Source organism: Trichechus manatus, unplaced genomic scaffold, assembly GCF_000243295.1.
Source record: "Trichechus manatus latirostris isolate Lorelei unplaced genomic scaffold, TriManLat1.0 scaffold00126, whole genome shotgun sequence".
Classification (NCBI taxonomy): domain Eukaryota; kingdom Metazoa; phylum Chordata; class Mammalia; order Sirenia; family Trichechidae; genus Trichechus; species Trichechus manatus.
Window position 1 is genome coordinate 4,229,877 of NW_004444062.1, and position 19,148 is coordinate 4,249,024.

Below are 19,148 nucleotides of genomic sequence, written 5' to 3' on the forward strand. Positions count from 1 at the left end.
AATGTAAATCATGTAGCTTTATTACATGTACAAGAAACTCACTAAATGTTTGGTGAATAATTGCAAGAATGAGCCCAGTTAGCTGATGATCTTATTTGTATCAAAGACTAAATGCAGAAACAACCTCATGGTTAGGGTTCGCATAAACATGTTGTTATTGTAGTTAGCTGCCGTCAAGTCAGCCCGACTCATGGTGACCCCATGCACAAAGAAATAAAATGCTGCCTGGTCCTGTGCCATCCCCATGATTGGTGGTAGATCAAACCATTGTGATCCATAGATTTTTCACTGGCTGATTTTCAGAAGTAGATCTCCAGGCCTTTCTTCCTTGTTCATCTTAGTCTGGAAGCTCCTCTAAAGACTATTCAGCATCATAACAACACACAAGCCTCCACTGACAGATGGGTGGTGGCTGTGCATGATGTGCATTGACTGGGAATTGAACCCGGGTATCCCGCATAGAAGGTGAGAATTCTACCACTGAACCACCAATGCTTCCGTATAAAACATAACCAGCCTATATGACATTATCGTTATCAAGAAAACTGTCTTCTCCATTAAATTGGTGGTCAGTAGAGTTCCTTTTTGTAGTGTAACAAACCCTTTCATTACACCATTTGAGATATGGCTTGAAACATACCATGCCATCGAAACTTAAATAACACTAAGGTATGTATGACTTATCTCCTTTTCTGAAAACGTGTTTAAATAGGGACTAAGAGGAAACAAGTTTTTTTGTTTTGTTTCATACATTTTGTGTACATCATGTACATAATTTTGTGTACTATAATGTGGTGTACTTTGTGATCTGCACTGCTAAAGAGGAAAATAATTGTGTAACCTACAAGCCAGCCACAAACCCTTCTGGTAAGCTATAAAAGGGACCCCTCCCTATTTCCTCCATCTTATTACCCTTGAAACTTTGGAACGTCTGCTTAATTTAACCTGACAAGTAGCTATATTATGGATTTGAAATTAAAAACATAAAGTATACACAACATAACCCTTCAATTATATATGGACAAAACTGGCTTGGAAGAACACTGGAGTAGATCACAGGGAATTTTATTGATTTGTCCCCTAGATAACAAATGCCCACTAATCTGCTTTTGCTATTATCAAAATCGTCATCACAAACACCATAATGAAAAAAATCCACATGAAGAATCGGTCTATCACTTTTGCAACCTTCTTCCATTCACTCCCCTTGGAATTGGTGGCCTTGTGGTCTTTGAGGCACTTGGCAATGTACTCGATATTCTTCGTCAGCCCATTGTACCGTGCACAGTAATTGTCAGCATCCTGTGGATTCTCACCCTGGCACCCCAAATCATTTTTTAAGAGTTTGTTTATTTCCCTCTTTCTGGAAAGGTCTTTGTTCCCAGCTCTTTTCAGATTAGACTCTGGGAGTTTGCCATAAACCTTTGAGAAGTGGTCCCGCCTCCTGTCATGGCGCCGGCTAAGGCAGCTTTCACCCACGTCATAGACAAACAGGATCCTGGACATGTATTTCAGGATGACCACTCTGGCCCAGTTTGGCACTGGCTGGGCCTCGGCCCCGCAGAAGTGGATATTCATCACCATAATGGTCAAGGCAGTGGAGGCTGTGATCAAGGCCATCGTGGCTATGTAGTATTTGCCTGGAATTAAAACAATCATGACAACCGAGTTAGCTTAAAACTGTCCTCAAGTTTGGCTTAAGAAGAAAGAAATCAAGAACTTTTCTAAAGAACTGATACAGCCTAGTGGTTTCTAGTAGAAGCTTTTGATTCAGATTTCTGCGTTCAAATGCCAGCTCCGTCACTCACTAGACACGTGACCTGTGGCAAGTTATATAATCTTACCAAGCCTTGGCTTCCTTCACTGTAAAGTGGGTTAATAGTAGTATCTAATCCACAAGAGTGTGATGAGGTTCCATTGGGATGACGCAGTAAAGTTCTCAGCATTGTCTCTGCCCAAAGGTAAAAGTTTTATAAATGTTTGCTGAGATCATGATGTAAAAAAATCTTTCTATTTCAAAAAACAAATAATTAATAAACTAGACCAGCTCTCAGAATTGTTCTCAGACCTCGTTAATATGGAAGTCTATTACTATTGAGTAAGAAAGGAGACATTGTGTCACTACTAGTCTTTAAAATGTGGATTATATAAAGCAAATGTTCATGGAAAGGGAAAATAAAGAAAGTAAACAATAAAATAAGGGCACAAATCTATGAAATATAAAGCAAAACAATTGAGAAGATGAACAAAACCAAAAGCAAGCTGTTTGAAAAGACTAATAAAATAAATAAACTTGTGATAAAAGATTGCTCAAGGAAAAAGAGAGAGAGGGAGGGAAAAGATACAAAAGCTGAAATTTAGAAAATAATAAATTAACATTATAAATAGCCATATTGTAATACATTTGATAACCTGGATGAAATAATTAAATTTCTGGAAAAATACATGATGTCAACATTAGTGCAAGAAGAAAGAGAACACTTGAATAGAAATGAGAATCAATCAAATACTTCCTCCCTTCCTCCCCCCAAAAAAGCTTTAGACCCAAAATGTTTTATAGGTGAGTTTTACCAAACTTTCAAGGAATGGATAGATAATTCGTATATATGCAAGTTGTTCCAGAAAAGGAGAGACAGCTGCCCAACACATTTTATGAAGTGAAGATAACCTTGATTCCAAAACTGACAAGAAAGGCGATTTAGGGCTCATTTCACTTATAGACATATTTGAGAAAATCCTATAAAAATAATTAACAAAATCTAACTGAATCCAACAGTTTATTAAAATGATAATACACCATGATAAAGAAGGATTTAGCTCAGGAATACAAAGAGGTTCAACATCCAAAAACTTATTGATGTCATTTACTACAGTAATGGGCTAAAAGAGAAATTCACATGATTATTTTAATAGATGAAGACAAAGCATTTGATAATGTTTGCCATCCACTATTATTTGCTAAAATCTCTGACAAAACTAAAAGTAGATGGAACTTCCTCAAAAAGGTAAAGTCTGTGGGCCGGAAACGTACACCAAATGCTACACTTAATGCAAACATCTAGGACACGTTCCTATAAGATCAGGAGAACGTTCCATACGTGCTATTGCCTCTCATAAACCTGGAGGTCCAAGCCAACATTACAGGACCAAAGAAGTGGTAAAATTGGAAGGGTGGAGGTATAGTGTCATGATTTGCAGATATTTTGCTCATCTACATAGAAAGTTCAATAGGCTTAACAAATCATTAGAATTAATAAGAGATTTTATCAAGATACTAATATCAACTTATTAAAAATCAATAGTATTTCTTCACACCAGGAATAACTAACTCAACAAAATCTTTTTTTTTTTTTAGTGACTACTATATATATAAGATACTATTCACAATAGCAACAACAAGAACAAAAAAATTATCTAGGAAAGAATGCAAAAGGTCTTGTACAAGAATGTACAAGTTATTTAGGGAGACAATATAAAATCTATTAAAGGCTTTTAAGATGAATCATGTGAGCGGAGAGCTATGCCATGTTCACAGATGGGACAATTGTTAGGATAGCAGTCCTCTCTGCCCCTCCTCTGGGCTGCCCCATCAGGGTCCCGGACCTGGAATATCTTCTGATAATTTGTGCTGGATGTTCTGCCTTGTTCTGTGATATCTCCCTGTTACTGGCTTGATGTGTACCTCTTTGTTCTGCTTATCTGTGTATGTCATATGGTGGCCCCTGGCCAACTCTACCTCTATATCTGTTCCTCATGGGAGGAAATGGGGTCTTTCACCTGCAGCATGAGAGGGGTGTGTGCAACCCAACATCCAGTGTTGGCCGTGAGGAGTCCCCCGCTGGCCATGAGGGACTGACGCACATTACTGACGTTGGTATTACTCTTATCTTTCCTGTGAGAACGCTACTACTGTTTTACTCGGTGTCTGTGTAAGTTGTGTCTTTCTTGGTGACCCCGACACGTGAAAACAATGAAATGATTCGACACCAGGCTACTGCTCCTGGTGGCACGCTCTTTGCTATCCTGCACCCGGTGGAACTCCTCTGGAGGGGGTAATAGGTGTCACTCTGACAACAATTTATTATAATAAAGCTTATCAATTCTTTCCAAGTTACTCTATAATTTCAATGCAATTCCAATTAAAATACTATCTGGGTTTATTTATTTATTTTTTTGGAGGGATTAGAAACATTAACGTGACATAAAAACTAAGTTGATGTTTTTCAAAATGTATTAATAATTTAGGATTTGGAGAAAAATGCTTCCCACAAGAACTTTCAGGATATTCGTGTGCAGAGGGCCAGCATTACTGAATACTCATCAAGCTCCTAGGTTATTGGGTAGAGGGGATTATGGTTTCAGACAAGTGCAGGATCAAAGTGACAGGTTAGAAAGAAGGAGATAGTAGAGAAGAACAGGATGAGCAGAGTGGATAAAGTCTGGGTAGAGTGCAGTGACTTCAGGGAACCAGTGCCAAAACCTCAGGATTGGGGTTCCCGAGATCTTTGGACAAATGTGTTCATTGCTATATCACTGGGGCTTAGAACAGAACTTGGCATAGTAAGTGCTCAATAAACTTTTGTTGAATGAATGAATCCAAAGAAGAATGAATAAAATGTCTCTTTATTGGTCTTGGAGCCCTGGTGGTGCAGTGGTTAAGGGTTATGGCTGCTAAACAAAAGGTCAACAGTTCGAATCCACCAGCCACTCCTTGGAAACCCGATGGGACAGTTCTTACAGGGTCGCTATGAGTCGGAGTCAACTCGACAGCAATGGGTTTGGTTTTTTCTTTTTTTATTGGTCTTAACCTTCACCTATACTTAACTATGTTTCCCTTGAGAAATAGATGAAAATGACAGATTGTGATTATTTAAGAAGCATGTGTGCACCCTTCTTAAAAAGATAAATTTCACATAATCACACAAACAGAACAAGTAATGCTTGCAAAATTCCTGTGAGACATCTCTGTTCAGAAATTATGCTAGCTTGCTGTTTAATGTTACTGCCAAAGAGGAGAGAGAGACCTGAAAATTGAGCCTGCCTCAAACAAGATGTCATCACTGCCAATCATTTCTGCCTCAGGAGAGGTAATAACAGTGTCAATTATTTATCCATAGGAAAAAAAAATCCTTCATAAAAGAGGGTTGAGTGTATGTGTGTTGCTTGGAGAAAAATAAAAAGAAGAAATCTCCAGAAAAACCAATGCAGTAATGTCTGAATATTGGATGATACTGAATTCAGTAGATAGTAAAAAGGCAGTAGAATATCCCTTTGTTATTGGTCTTTAAGTCTCTTGGCATTCCAAAATTTCCCCTCGTTGCTTACTTTAAGGAACTGAAAATTAGGCCTAGCTTCAGACTCTGGCAAGCATCTATTACAACAGCAATCCGTTGAGATAGAGGTGTTGGAGCTGAGGGGTGTGCTGGAAGGCAGGAAGTAGGTGTGAAAGGCTGTAGGAAGATCTCAGAACAAAGTAGGTAAAGGAGAAGGGAGACAGGGAAGGTAGTCTCACTCCACACTCCAAACATTGGAGGGACATTTCATGATCACAGATTTTTGGAAATGTCTGCTTTCGAAACACCGAAAGTGCTTCTTTAAAATGCCTATTACCGAATCTTGCCCAAGACAGCTAAGTTAAACTCTTTGGGTGGGGGAATCTGCATTTTAATATCTCCCACAGTTTTTATGCCCAGTAAAAGTTAAGATTTATTCTATTAAAGGCAGACTTAAAAATTCAGCTCATTTCTATCATATTTGCCGCTATTTCCAAGAAGAAAATTCTTATATTGTGAAAAAGTAATAATCACTATTTACTCAGTGCTTATCATATGCCAGGTTCTTTGCTAAGCAACGACACAGTGAGGTAAGAAGCAAACAAATGTTGCAGATGAAGCAGTTTAGACTAAGAGATGAAGCAACTTGACTAAGATTAATCAAGGAGTGAGTGGTGAAATCAGAGTTCAAATGTAGGTTTCTTTGACTTCAAATCAGAGCCCTTGACTTGTGGGTTTCAGAGTTGAACAGAAAGTGCCTCAGAATCACACAGAAGGCTTGTTAAAACAAGTCATATCTGCATTCAAAGATGCCAACTGCAGACACCAAATGAATTATATGACAGTATTGGCCTGAAGTTGATCCAAATGTTATGCATTAAAAAAGGCTCACACACAAACCCAGTCACTACCAAGTAGGCTCAAGGTGCAAGACACTTGAACTTACCTATCAGAGGGACATTTTCTGAGGCTGGCATGATCTCTGCCACCATTAGCTGAAATACTGTCATGGCCAAGAGGATTGTCACTCCCAGGGACACCTTTTCCCCAGAGGCTGCTGGGAGGTAAAAACTCAAGGGGGCCAGAAAAGATATGAGGACACATGGGACGAGGAGGTTGACAATATAGAACGATGATCTCCTCTTCAGAAGGAGAGTGAATGTCACATCTGGGTAAGGCTCAGAGCAGCAGCCATAGGAGATCACATTTTTCGCAGCAGGCATGCCATGGACCTCCCACTCCACATCCTCAATGAAATCGGAGAGGTCTCCGCTGTCCAGAGCATTGAATATGTCCACCTGATTGCCGTTGTATGTCCAGGAACCAAAGGTTAGGTTGCACTGCTGCTTATCAAAAGGGAAGTAGGTGACATCCACCACACAGGAGCTCTTGGTGATGGCTGGTGAATCCCAGGTGATCAGCCCATCGTACCGCAGGACCACATTGGTGTTCACAGGCTCTGAAGACTCATCATCTGCCCTGGAGGTCAGAGAGGAAAATGGAAGCTTACTCTAGATAGCTTACTGCCCCATGCCTGTCACTTGAGTGTTTTTACCAATGGATCGCCATTTTCCCTACCACTCCAGCTTGAAAACTTGCAATCAACTTTAATTTACCTTCCTCCGTCTCCTGTAACTAGTCAGGGGCCAAGTTTTCTTAGATTCTTTAAAGCATCTCTGCTCAATGTCCTTTCCTCTCCATTCTCAATGTCACTCTCTTGGTCCAGGTATATGCAAACATCCAGACCAAAAAAAATCCTTGCTGAGGCTAAAATATGACAGGGAGTCTCTGTTTTCTTGATTTTGTTAACTTTGGGAACCAAAATGTTAAAATAGTTTTTTGTTGCTGTTGTAAGAGTTGTACATGTTTGTTGTAGAACATTTGGAAAACACAGAAAAAATAATTCAATCACTCATAATCTTTGAGATAATCAAGCATTATAGACATGCGTTCTTTTTTGCTTTATCAACATTATGCCTGTCCTTTTTGGTTATAGAATTTCAGTTTTCCTTTAGGGGATTACTCTTTCGCCACCACCACTGCAAGGTGGCAGAACTGTTGATCAAAGGTGCATCAACCTCCCCAGGCCAGGGGCTGGCTGTGTGACGCAAGTTAGGCCCAACTGATTCTGTCTCCTTGGAGTTCAGATCCAAAGTGGCCCAAAGAGTAAAAACAGGTGAAACAGAGTCACCCTTTAAGATCATTTTTTAAGATTTGCCTTTGCAATCCCCTTATTGGATGTCTCCATGTGGATGTTCCTTTGGTTTCCCAAACTGAACATGTCCCACACGAAAGTCATCATTTTTTTATCCAAACTTCTTCCTCCTCCCCCTCCTTTACTTCCAATCTCATCTGAAAGTTTTGCCATCCTTTCAATCATCTAGGCTATGTATTGTAACCTTAAAACTAAATTCTAGACAAATCCTCCCGAATGATTCTGACTCATAGTGACCCTATAGGACAGAATAGAGCTGCCCCATATGATTTCCAAGGAGTGGCTGGTGGATTCAAACTACCAACCTTTTGGTTAGCAGCCAAGTTCTTAACCACTATGCCACCAGAGCTCCTCTGAATGCATTAGTGTACCCAGTTCTTCACTAGGTCTGAAATCCAACAAAACTGTCCATTAAAATCCAGCCATTAACCCTAAAGAATCCACAAGAAAACTAGTGGAACTAATAGAAGATTTCAGCAAAGTTTCAGGATACAAGATAAACATACAAAAATCAGTTGGATTCCTTTACACCAACAAAGAAAACCTTGAAGAGGAAATCACCAAATCAATACCATTTACAATAGCCCCCAAGAAGATAAAATACTTAGGAATAAATCTAACCAGAGACGTAAAAGACCTATACAATGAAAACTCTAAGACACTACTGCAAGAAACCAAAAGAGACCTGCATAAGCGGAAAAACATACCTTGCTCATGGATAGGTAGAGTCAACATTGTGAAAATGTTAGTTCTTCCCAAAGCGATCTACAGATACAAGGCAATCCTGATCCAAATTCCACTGGCATTTTCTAATGAGATGGAGAAACAAATCACCAACTTCATATGGAAAGGGAAGAGGCCCCGGATAAGTAAAGCATTACTCAAGAAGAAGAACAAAGTGGGAGGCCTCACACTACCTGATTTTAGAACCTATTATACTGCCACAGTAGTCAAAACAGCCTGGTACTGGTACAACAACAGATACATAGACCAATGAAACAAAACTGAGAATCCAGATATAAATTCATCCAACTATGAGCAGCTGATATTAGACAAAGGCCCAAAGTCCATTAATTGAGGAAAAGACAGTCTCTTTAACAAATGGTGCTGGCATAACTGGATATCCATCTGCAAAAAACTGAAACAAGACCCATACCTCACACCATGCACAAAAACTAACTCAAAATGGATCAAAGACTTAAATATAAAATTGAAAACGATAAAGATCATGGAAGAAAAAGTAGTGGCAATGCTAGGAGCCCTAATACATGGCATAAACAGAATACGAACCATAAATAACAATGCACAAGCACCAGAAGAGAGACCAGATAAATAGGAGCTCCTAAAAATCAAACACTTATGCTCATCAAAAGACGTCACCAAAAGCGTAAAAAGACAACCTACAGACTGGGAAGAAATTTTTGGCTACGACAAATCCAATCAGTGTCTAATCTCTACAATCTACAAAATACTGAAAAACCTCAACAACAAAAAGGAAAATAACCCAATTAAAATGGGCAAAGGATATGAACAGGCACTTTGCCAAATAAGACATTCAGGCGGTGAATAGACACATGAGGAAGTGCTCATGATCATTAGCCATGAGAGAAGTGCAGATCAAAACTACAATGAGATATCATCTCACCCCAACAAGGCTATCCTTAATCCAAAAAACAAAAAATAATAAATGCTGGAGAGGTTGTGGAGAGACCGGAACACTTATACACTGTTGGTGGGAATGTAAAATGGTACAACCACTTTGGAAATCAATTTGGCACTTCCTTAAAAAGCTAGAAATAGATGTACCACATGATCCAGCTATCCCACTCCTTGGAATATATCCTAGAGAAATAACAGCTGTCACACGAATAGATATATGTGCCCCCATGTTCATCGCAGCACTGTTCACAATAGCAAAAAGATGGAAACAACCTAGGTGCCCATCAACGGACAAATGGATAAACAAATTATGGTATATCCAGACAATGGAATAGTACTCAATGATAAAGAACAATGTTGAAGCTGTGAAACATAACATGGAGGAAGCTGGAGGTCATTACACTGAGTGAATTTAGTCAGTCACAAATGGATAAATATTGTATAAGACCACTATTATAAGAACTCAAGAAAAGGTTTAAATACAGAAGAAAACATTCTTTGATGGCTAAAAGGGTGTGGAGGGAGGGGGAGGGTTATTTACTAACTAGATAGTAGGTGAGAGTTACCTTAGGTGAAAGGAAGGACAGCACACACTACAGGGGAAGTCAGCACAAATGGACTAAACCAAAGCTAAGAAGTTTCTTGAATACGATCAGACACTTTAAGGGATAGAGTAGCAGAGGTAGGGGTCTGGGGACCATGCTTTTAGGGGACATCTAGGTCAATTGGCATAACAAAGCTTATTAAGAAAATGTTCTTCATCCTACTTTGGTGAGTGGCGTCTGGGGTCTTAAAAGCTTGTAAGTGGCCATCTAAGATGCATCAATTGGTCCCAACCACCTGCAGTAAAGGAGAATGAAGAACACCAAAGACACAAGGACAGTTAGCCCAAGAGACAGAAAGTTCCACATAAACCAGAGACTTCATCAGCCTGAGACCAGAAGAACTAGATGGTGTCTGGCTAGCACCAATGACCGCCCTGACAGGGAACACAACAGAGAGTCCCTGATGGAGCAGGAAAAAGGTGGGGTGCAGAACTCAAATTCTAGTAAGAAAACCAGACTTAATAGTCTGACTGGGACTGGAGGTACCCTGGAAAGCATGGCCCCTGGATTCTCTATCAGCCCAGAGCTAAAACAATTTCTGAGGCCAACTCTTCAGACAGAGATTGGACTGGACTGTGGGACATAAAGTGATACTCATGAGGAGTGTGCCTCTTAGCTCAAGTAGATACAAGAGACTAAACGGGCAGCTTCTGTCCGGAGGTGAGATGAGAAAGCAGAGAGGGTTAGGAGCTGGTTGTATGGACATGGGGAATCAGGGGTGGAAAGGAGGAGTGTGCTGTCACAGTATGGGGAGAACAATTAGAGTCACATAACAATGTATGTATAAATTTTTGTAAGGGAAAAAATTTTTTTAAAAAATCTATCCATTAAATCTTTCCCATAATAAATGCAAATTTGAAATTTCTGTAGCCTACTCTTTACCTAATCTAAAAATGCCAGGAATCTTTGCAGCCTTTTTGTTAGCCACCACCCCCGACTAGGACTTTGAGCTCCAATTCATTTACCCCTTTACTGATTTGCTAACAAACATAGAGTCAGTATCTGCTTGAACTATTATGTTGCTGAAGATCTCACAACCTCCTGGAAAAATCTGTTGCTCAAGTTATTAGGGAAATTTTCTTTGATTGAGTGGAGTCTTCCTTCCTTTAACTTCTTCTTATTGTCTTGGGTTTTGTCCTCTGGAGCAATTTTCTCTACCTTCTTTTCTTAATGACTGTCTAAGACAAATATCAAGTCTTCCCATAGACTCCTGTCTTCCAAACTAAGCACCAAAAAAATTCAACTGCTCCTCATAGACATAGCTTCCAAGCCCATTGCCATCCTGATTACTTCCTAACAAGTCTAACCCCATGGATGTAGACACCAACAATGAGTCTAGATGCCAAACATCTTCCTGCCCAAACTATCCTTATCACACCAGACTGAATCAACTGTCATGACACTCCTTTCCCTCTCCACCACCACTCAAGAAGTCCATTTTGTGGTCTACAAAATTCTATGACAGCTCATGATAAGTGATGACATTATATCTGGGATCAGAAGTTTCCTCAGGGTCACAAATTCAGATAGAAGGGCCAGAGTCAGAGAAACAGCCTTGACTGAGGTTTCTCCTTTTCCTGATGAAATAACTCTCTTCTATTCTCATTTTAGGAGTCCCTGGGTGGTGCAAACAGTTAATATGCTTGGCGGCTAACTGAAAAGTTGATGGATCGAATCTACCCAGAGGCACCTCGGAGAAAGACCTCATGATCTACTTCCAAAAAAAATCAGATGGGGCCCAGTTCTGCTTTGACACACATGGGGTTGCCATGAGTCAGAGTCGGCTCAATGGCAACTGGTTTGGTATTCTCATTTCAGTTGGTTAAAGGAATGTAAATGCTTCTCTTAGAGCTCCTTCAAAATAGTAAAACTCTGAAATCACTGAGAAGGAGAAGGTAGAGGAGAAAAAGTATCAGAAATGGAATTGTCCATGACAGGAGAGCAGAAGACTAAAGAATCAACCCAGAGGAACAGCAATAAGTTGATTAAAAAGCATGGTGAAAAGGCTCTATGTGAAAAAGGGATTTTTTCACACATCTCAAGGCCAGTAATCTAGAGGGGATGGTAAATGGGGACAGAATTTATAAAAGCCACAGTAGTTTTGTGTGAGCTCATGAGCATCTAATTGGCTTCTCTAATAACAAAGTACTGGAGTAGGTCCTGGTGGCACAGTGGTTAAGAGCTTGGCTGCTAACCAAAAGTTTGGCAGTTCAAATCCACCAGCTGCACCTTGGAAACCCTATGGGGCAGTTCTACTCTGTCCTGTAGGGTGGCTATCAGTTGGAATCGACTCGACGGCAATGGGTTTGGCTTTGGGAGTAGGCTTATCGTGTATTATGGGTTGAGTTGTGTCCATCACAAATATATTTCAAGTCCTAACCCCTCATACCTATGGATGTGGCCTTATTTGGAAATAGCATCTTTGCAGATGTAATTAGTTAACATGAGGTCATAGTGGGGTAGGGTGGACCCTTGATCTGACTGGTGTCCTTATAAAAAGAGAAAAGACAGATGCAGAGAAGAGAATCCCATGTGAAGACACAGACACAGAGAGAAGATGCCATACGAAAATGAAGGGAAAGATGGCAGTTACGCTGTCACTAGCCAAGGAGCACGTGGGATCATCAGAAGCCAGAAGAGGCAAGGAAGGATTCTTCCCCAGAGCATGGACCTGCCAACACCTTGATTTCAGACTTCTGGCCTCCAGAACTGTGAGATAATAAATTGCTGTTATTTTAAGCCGCCCAGCTTGTGGTGCTTTGTTATGACAGCCCTAGGAAACTAATACACAATGCAAGCTGGGAAAGAAGTGTTTCAATAAGAGCTGGTCACTGCCTCTGCCAGTCAAAGCAGGATGCAGTAGAGGACCAGCATTCTATATGTTTTCCAGGGAGAAAAAAATGTTAGGACTTGTAAAATGTTGTGAGAGATTTCTGTTAACTGTATTCTCGGATTACTCTCCTGCACCCTATGGGTGAGAGAGAGGTAATCGACAATATGGCTCATTTTGTTGCTGTGTATGTGTGTGTATGCGTGTTTGTGGGAGAGAGAGAGTGCATGAACATGGGAAGGGAGGTGGACTGTAGTGATAAAGCACCATCCCTTGAATGTTATCTTGCTTGGGAAGGGATATGGAAGACCCCGCTGGCCACTCAGAGTGAGAAATGGACAGTAGGATCAGGGCTAAGAATCAAGAGGTCATGACCCTTGGACAGCTGAGTAAGGAGCAAAATGACTAAAATCTAGCCTCAACTTAGCAGAGTTGCTTCCTGAAGGGAAATTCATGCCCACCAAAAGGTCCAGGGGACCTCCCTGGGCTGCCCCTCATTCACCTTGTTCTGAGTTACAGAGTTTTTTGCAACCCACAGAAATGGGTTCCAGAACAAAATGAGAAAGAAGCCCCTTCAACAACAAGTGGAGTAATTCAACTTGATTTTGTAATGGAGTAATCTGGTTCCTTCTCAAAGTGTGGTCCAAGAGCCAGCAACACCAACATTATCTGGAAGTTTGGTAGAAATGCAGACCCTCGGGCCCCACCCTAGATCTACTGAATGAGAATCTGTATTTTAACAAAATTCCAAATGTTTATTTGTGTGCACATTACAGTTTGAAAAACATAAACTGACCTACTCGTTTACATAAGGCCCCTTGCTCTGAGACCAGGAACAGACCAACTGGTGATCTCATGATCTGATTTATCCTCAGTCCTCCACAAAGTCCAAAGTCCATAGCCTAGTTTCTAGCCAGACCGTTCTGATTTGATTTTAATAGTATCATTGTTTTTGATACATGATCTTGGATAAGTCAGGGCCTTCAATTTTTCATCTGAAAAGGAGGAATTTAGATTGATTGGATTCAAGAATCTCTAGTTCTAAGCTTTCATGATCACAAAATTTAAATAATGAAATAATAATAACCTAGGGACATGAATTAGTACTTAACTCCACACGTGTTTTAAACATTTCTTTTTTATCTTGTTTAAATTCTGTTCAGTCAACAAATTGAAGCTCAGTCCTGACAAACCACAGGTCTGATTTGCGCTTACTTGTTATACAGGACAATGTCCGGCCTCCATACCAGGTCGCTGGGGATCCTGATGGAGTCCAGCCCATCATATAGGTCTCGATCCCACTTGAGATATGCGTCATGCCAGATTTGGCGGATCCATAAGTAGGCGGTCAGAATTTGGTTTCTTTCATCCTGCATAATGAACCTAGATGTAACTTTGTCTAGTAGGAACCTCAACCAAATGTCCTCCTTTATGGATTCAATTGTGTCTCCCCAAAATATGTGTTGAAATCCTAACCCCTATGCCTGTGGATGTAATCTAATGTAATGTAATGAAATAACTTCCTGCGATGCAATCTAACATAATGTAATCAGTCGGTTGAGGTCATACCAGTGTAATCACTTCTGAGTTATATCAAGCGCAGCACACACATACACAACGCACACACGCATGCACACTCGCACACACGATGGGGAAGACAGAGGTGAGGATCATCTACAAAGGAACCCCAAGGATTGCCAACAGACACCAGAAACTAGGAGAGAAGCTCACAGAAAGAATAGACATGGATGCGACCAGCTTTGGCCTTTTAGCCTCCACAACTGGAGATTTTTTGTTTTTAAAGCCGCCCACTCATGGTATTTCTGTTAAAGCAGAATTAGGAAGCTAAGACAGCCTCCATCTCTAGAACACTTGTTCTTCGCAATAGGAATTGCAAGAGCACTAACCTATTTTCAGGGAGCCCTTGTGGCATAGTTGTTAAGTGCTTGGTTGCTAACTGAAAGGGTGGGTTTCGAACCCGCCAGCCACTCTGCAGGAGAAAGATGTGGCAGTCTGCTTCCATATAAAGATTTACGGCCTTGGAAACCCTACGGGACAGTTCTACTCTGCCCTTCAGGGTCACTAAGAGTCAGAATCAACTCGATGGCAGTGGGTGTTTTTCTTTAGTCTTTACGGAAGCAGGCTGCTGCATCTTTCTCCCATGGAACAGCTGGTGGGTTTGAACTGCCAAACTTTCAGTTAGCAGCTGTGTGCTTAACCACTGCACCATCAGGCTCCTTTCCGTAAAGATTACAGCTTTGGAAACCTTATGGGGCAATTCTACTCTGTCCTATACAGTTGCTGTGAGTCGGAATCGATTCGACGGCAACAGGTTTTTTGGTTAATCTATTTTCAATACATAAATGAGAGCTGTTTTATTCTATCCCCTTGATTGACTACGAAAGCCATATTCTTTTTCGGCTTGATTTAGTGTTCAAAATGTAAAGTGGACAAATCAGATCTTTGCATAGATCAACTGCTCAAAGTTCTCTGTAAATCAATCAACTAATGACATATTTGAATGAGGAAGTCAGGAGATATCTCAATGAACAGAAGGCAAATCCTTGAGGTTTCATACCTTTGTGTAATCAAATACCCATAAGCACTAAATAAGGCGTGTCATCTTAAAACAATAGTTTTTTTTTAATTAAGGGAAAATTTACATAACATAAAACCATTTTAACTATTTTAGGTGTTTTAATACTAATAATTTTAATACTTAATATTCAATGACTTCCAGTGCATTCACAACGTTGTGCAATCATCAAACACTAATTCCAGAACATTTTCATCACCCCAGAAAGCAATCATTCCCCATACCCCTTCACCCCAGCCCCTACCAACCACTAATCTGCTTTCCATCCCTATGGATTTTCCTACTCTGGACATTTTATACAAACAGAACTATACAATATGTAAGACCACATTTCTTTAGATGATCTAAGATGGTTACAGTTAATGGCCAGGATTAGGTAACATTTAGTGAAATTAATTTTGTAGAAAGCTTCCCCTGGTGCTCCCTTCTCCCTCCAGCTCGCACACAGAGCTATCTGCTCTCGTCCCCTCTCCAATTCCCAGTTAGGACAGTCCATCTGGAAAGGACAGTTGTTTTTCATTCTAAGCAACATTCCAGAGAGTCACTACCATATGTTACTCACCATATCCTTTATCTGAGAAAGTGTAATCTGCAGAGTAACATTCAGGACTTTATCTGTATCTTCCACTGGACGGAGAGCATTGCAATAATCTTCAAAAAGGTCATTGAACAACTTCTGAGCATATTTTCCATCTGCTGACTCTACAGCTGCTCAAAAAGAGGAACCTTGGATCAAAATTTGGAGTGTTATGTGTATTTCAAGGCAAAGAATGCCAGACTGAGGTCTAAAATTGGGGACCACCCAGCATCAGTTAGAGACAAACTTTGGGTCCGTGGGAGTTGTTTTTTCGTATGCCCTACACAGATCAGGGAATCCCTGGATTGTGCAAAGGTCAAGGGTACAGCTACTAACTGAAAGGTTGGCAGTTTGAATCCACCCAGAGGTGGATCGAAAGAAAGGCCTGGCAATCTACTTCCGAAAGATCACCCACCAACTGTCCACTGCCATTGAGCCAATTCTGACTCATAGCGACCCTATAAGACAGAGTAAAGCCGCGCCATGGGGTTTCCAAGGCTGTAAATCTTTATGGAAGCAGACTGCCACATCTTTCTCCCACAGAGCAGCTGGTGGGTTAAAATGCCTACCTTTTGGTTAGCAGCCAAGTGCTTTAACCACTTCGCCACCAGAGCTCCTTCTGAAAGATCACAGCCATTGAAAACCCTGTGGGGTGCAGTTTTACTCTGAAACACTTGGGAGCCCCATGAGTAAAAACCAACTCTTTGGCAACTGGTTTGGTTTGGTTTTTTGGCCCAGCTCAACATGAGTCAGTAAGGAGCACTGACCATTTCCATGCAGTTAAATCATTTGTCCTGTCTTTCCTGCCCCACCTCACTCCACCCCCAAACAAAGAAATCGCCTGAGATGAGCCCAGGTGGTTACATGCCGCTAGCCCCTCACCTCTCAGTCTGGAGGCAGCAAAGTAAATCAAACAAAAGGAGATGCAGGAATAGGGCCAGTTCATCTTTCTCCTGAATCTATGAAGCCCCAGTCAGGCAGCTGTCTTCTATTTGCCTCTGTGAGTGGGAAGGGTCCAGACACAAGACCCTACTCTGCCCGGTCTCACTGTGGTAGGTGGAGAGCTCAGGCTTGCACTACCAAAAGGATCTGAGGTCTTGAGAGCCAGATCTGCTCTCCCTCCCCCTCCGGTAATCCGAGACTGGCAGCTCCAGTGGCTGAGATGCCTGGAGCCCAGGGTGGGTTTACATCAGGCAGTGTTGTTCTGGGGGAGCCATCCCAGTTGAGGCTCCCTAAGAGAAGTAGGAGCATAACTCAGGGGAATGTCCAACACCCCAGTTCGCCTAAGCAGAACGGGAGCTTTCTAGGTCTGCAGCAAGCAAATTCAGTTTGAGTCAAGGGACTTGTTAGCTGCTATCGAGCTGGAGTCAGCCTCAGCTTATGGCAACTTCATGCACAACGGAACAAAAAACATCGGTTGTGGATCGGACCATTGTGATCCATATGGTTTTCAGTTACTGATTTTTGGAAGTAGATCTCAAGGCCTTTCTTCTTAGTCCATCTTAGTCTGGAAGCTTTGCTGAAACTTGTTCACCATCACCTCCACTGACAGAGGGGTGATGGCTTTGCATGAGATGCATTGTCCAGGAATCGAACCTGGGTCCCTCACAGGGAAGGTGAGAATTCTACCACTGAATCACCAATGCTCCTGAGTCCAAGAACTAAGGGAAGCTAAACAGACTGTCTTAGGCTGGGTTCTCTAGAGAAACAAAACCAGCAAAGTGTACAAATATATACATAGAAAGAGATTTATATCAAGGAAACAGCCCGTGCGACTGTAGAGGCTAGAACGTCCCAAGTCCGCGGATCAGGGTAGAAGCCTCTCCCAAGTCACGCAGCCACAGAAGCCGGCGAGCCCAAGATCGGCAGGTTAGAGAGCAGGGCTCCTGCTCACAGGCTGTGAAGGTTGATGAATTCCAAGATTGGCAGGCAAGACCACAAGGTTTCTCCTGATTGTCATAGCTGCAGGGGCTGGCGAACCCAAGATCGGCAGGTCAGAGAGCAGAGTTCTGCTCACAAGCTGCAAAGATCGACGAATCCCAAGTTCGGCAGATAAGCTGACAGCTCAAGTCCCAAGAACTGGAGATGAGACGACAGGAGGCAGCCACAGGATCCAGAGTGAGCAAAAAGCCAGAATGTCTGCTTATATTCAGATGCAGGCCACACCCCCAAAGAAACTCCCTTTCATCTGACTGGCTACTCACACTATATTCAATCATGGGAGTGAGCACATTAAAACACTGAGAATCATGGCCTAGCCAAGTTGACGCACAATCTTAACCATCACACAGACCCAGCCACAGGGCAGCCAGCCAGAACGGCCCTATGTGCTTCTAGCAGCACTTAGGGAAAGACAAGCAATTCCACGATCTCTAGAACATATTGGACTAACATTTTGGTTTTCTTCCCTACCTTCTGCTTCTGACCATGCTTCAGTTGTCCCATTGGGCCTGGACCTTTTGTAGTAAATCTCTGTGTGTGAGTATATGTGTGAGGGGTGTGCTGGATGGGAAAAGAGCATCCACTCCCCTAAGAAGCCGCAACACTGTGAATTGGACTTGGAATCAACTGCCAGCCCCAACTCTTACTAGCTCTATGATTCTGGACAAGTTACCTAACCTCTCCGAGCCTTCCTGAACTATAGACTGGGGAAAATAATATTTTCTTTCTCCCAGAGATACTGGGAGATAAAGTATGCAAAAGCCCTTTGTAAATTGTAAAGTACTATGTAAGCATTCCACCACTTGTCTGTCAGTTTGTCGTACTGTGGTGGCTTGCATGTTGCTGTGATGCTGGAAGCTATTGCCACTAATATTTCAAATACCAGTAGAGTCATCCATGGTAGACATGTTTCAGTGGAACTTCCAGAATAAGACAGACTAGGAAAAAATGCCTGGCAATCTACTTGAGAAAATTAGCCAATGAAAACCTTATGGATCACAACAGACTATTGTCTGATATAGTGCTGGAGGATGAGCCCCTAGATTGGAAGACACTCAAAATACACAATAGCCACATCAATGGACTCGAGCATACCAATGATCCTGAAGATGGTGCAGGACCTGGTAGTGTTTCGTTCTGTTGTATATGGCGTCTCCATGAGTCAGAGCCAACTCAACACCAACTAACAACAACATGTAAGCGTTAGGAATTTTTACCCCTGATTAGCTTTGCAGATTCAGAATTCCTACATTTACCAAGTCACCCAGGATCTACCAGCTTTAAAAAACTGGTTCAAAGGCTAACCAAATCAGTATGAGAATGATTCATAACCAACGATGATATTGCTAAGAATGATAGCCCTTCCCATTTGAATGCTACTTTACATAATTGCACATTTATTTCTCATATGTGATCTAATTTTGTTCCCACAAAAGAAGTGGATTTCCAATT

General features: G+C 41.5%; 1 protein-coding gene and 1 non-coding gene across 2 annotated transcripts; both read right to left on the reverse strand.

Annotated features, from left to right (window-relative positions):
- Positions 1-424: 424 nt before the first annotated feature.
- TRNAR-UCU (transfer RNA arginine (anticodon UCU)) lies at positions 425-495 on the reverse strand. The gene has a single exon. It is a non-coding gene; the product is annotated as a tRNA-Arg (tRNA).
- A 151-nt stretch (positions 496-646) lies between these two features.
- On the reverse strand, positions 647-17,006 carry CHRNA9 (cholinergic receptor nicotinic alpha 9 subunit). Its single transcript, XM_004384656.2, has 5 exons — positions 16,638-17,006; positions 15,741-15,886; positions 13,798-13,952; positions 6,220-6,752; positions 647-1,640 (listed from the first exon to the last, which is right to left on the reverse strand). The coding sequence occupies exons 1-5, from the start codon at positions 16,699-16,701 to the stop codon at positions 1,099-1,101; spliced, it is 1,440 nt and encodes a 479-aa protein (XP_004384713.1). The 5' UTR covers positions 16,702-17,006; the 3' UTR covers positions 647-1,098.
- Positions 17,007-19,148: the final 2,142 nt, after the last annotated feature.

Coding starts and splice junctions, on each gene's coding strand:
- CHRNA9 (XM_004384656.2), bottom strand. CDS start 16,701: ATGAACTGGCCCTATTCCTGCATCTCCTTTTGTTTGATTTACTTTGCT. Junction 13,953..15,740: donor TTTCTCAGATAAAGGATATG/GTGAGTAACATA, acceptor TTCATTATGCAG/GATGAAAGAAACCAAATTCT. Junction 6,753..13,797: donor GACATTGTCCTGTATAACAA/GTAAGCGCAAAT, acceptor TCTGACCTCCAG/GGCAGATGATGAGTCTTCAG.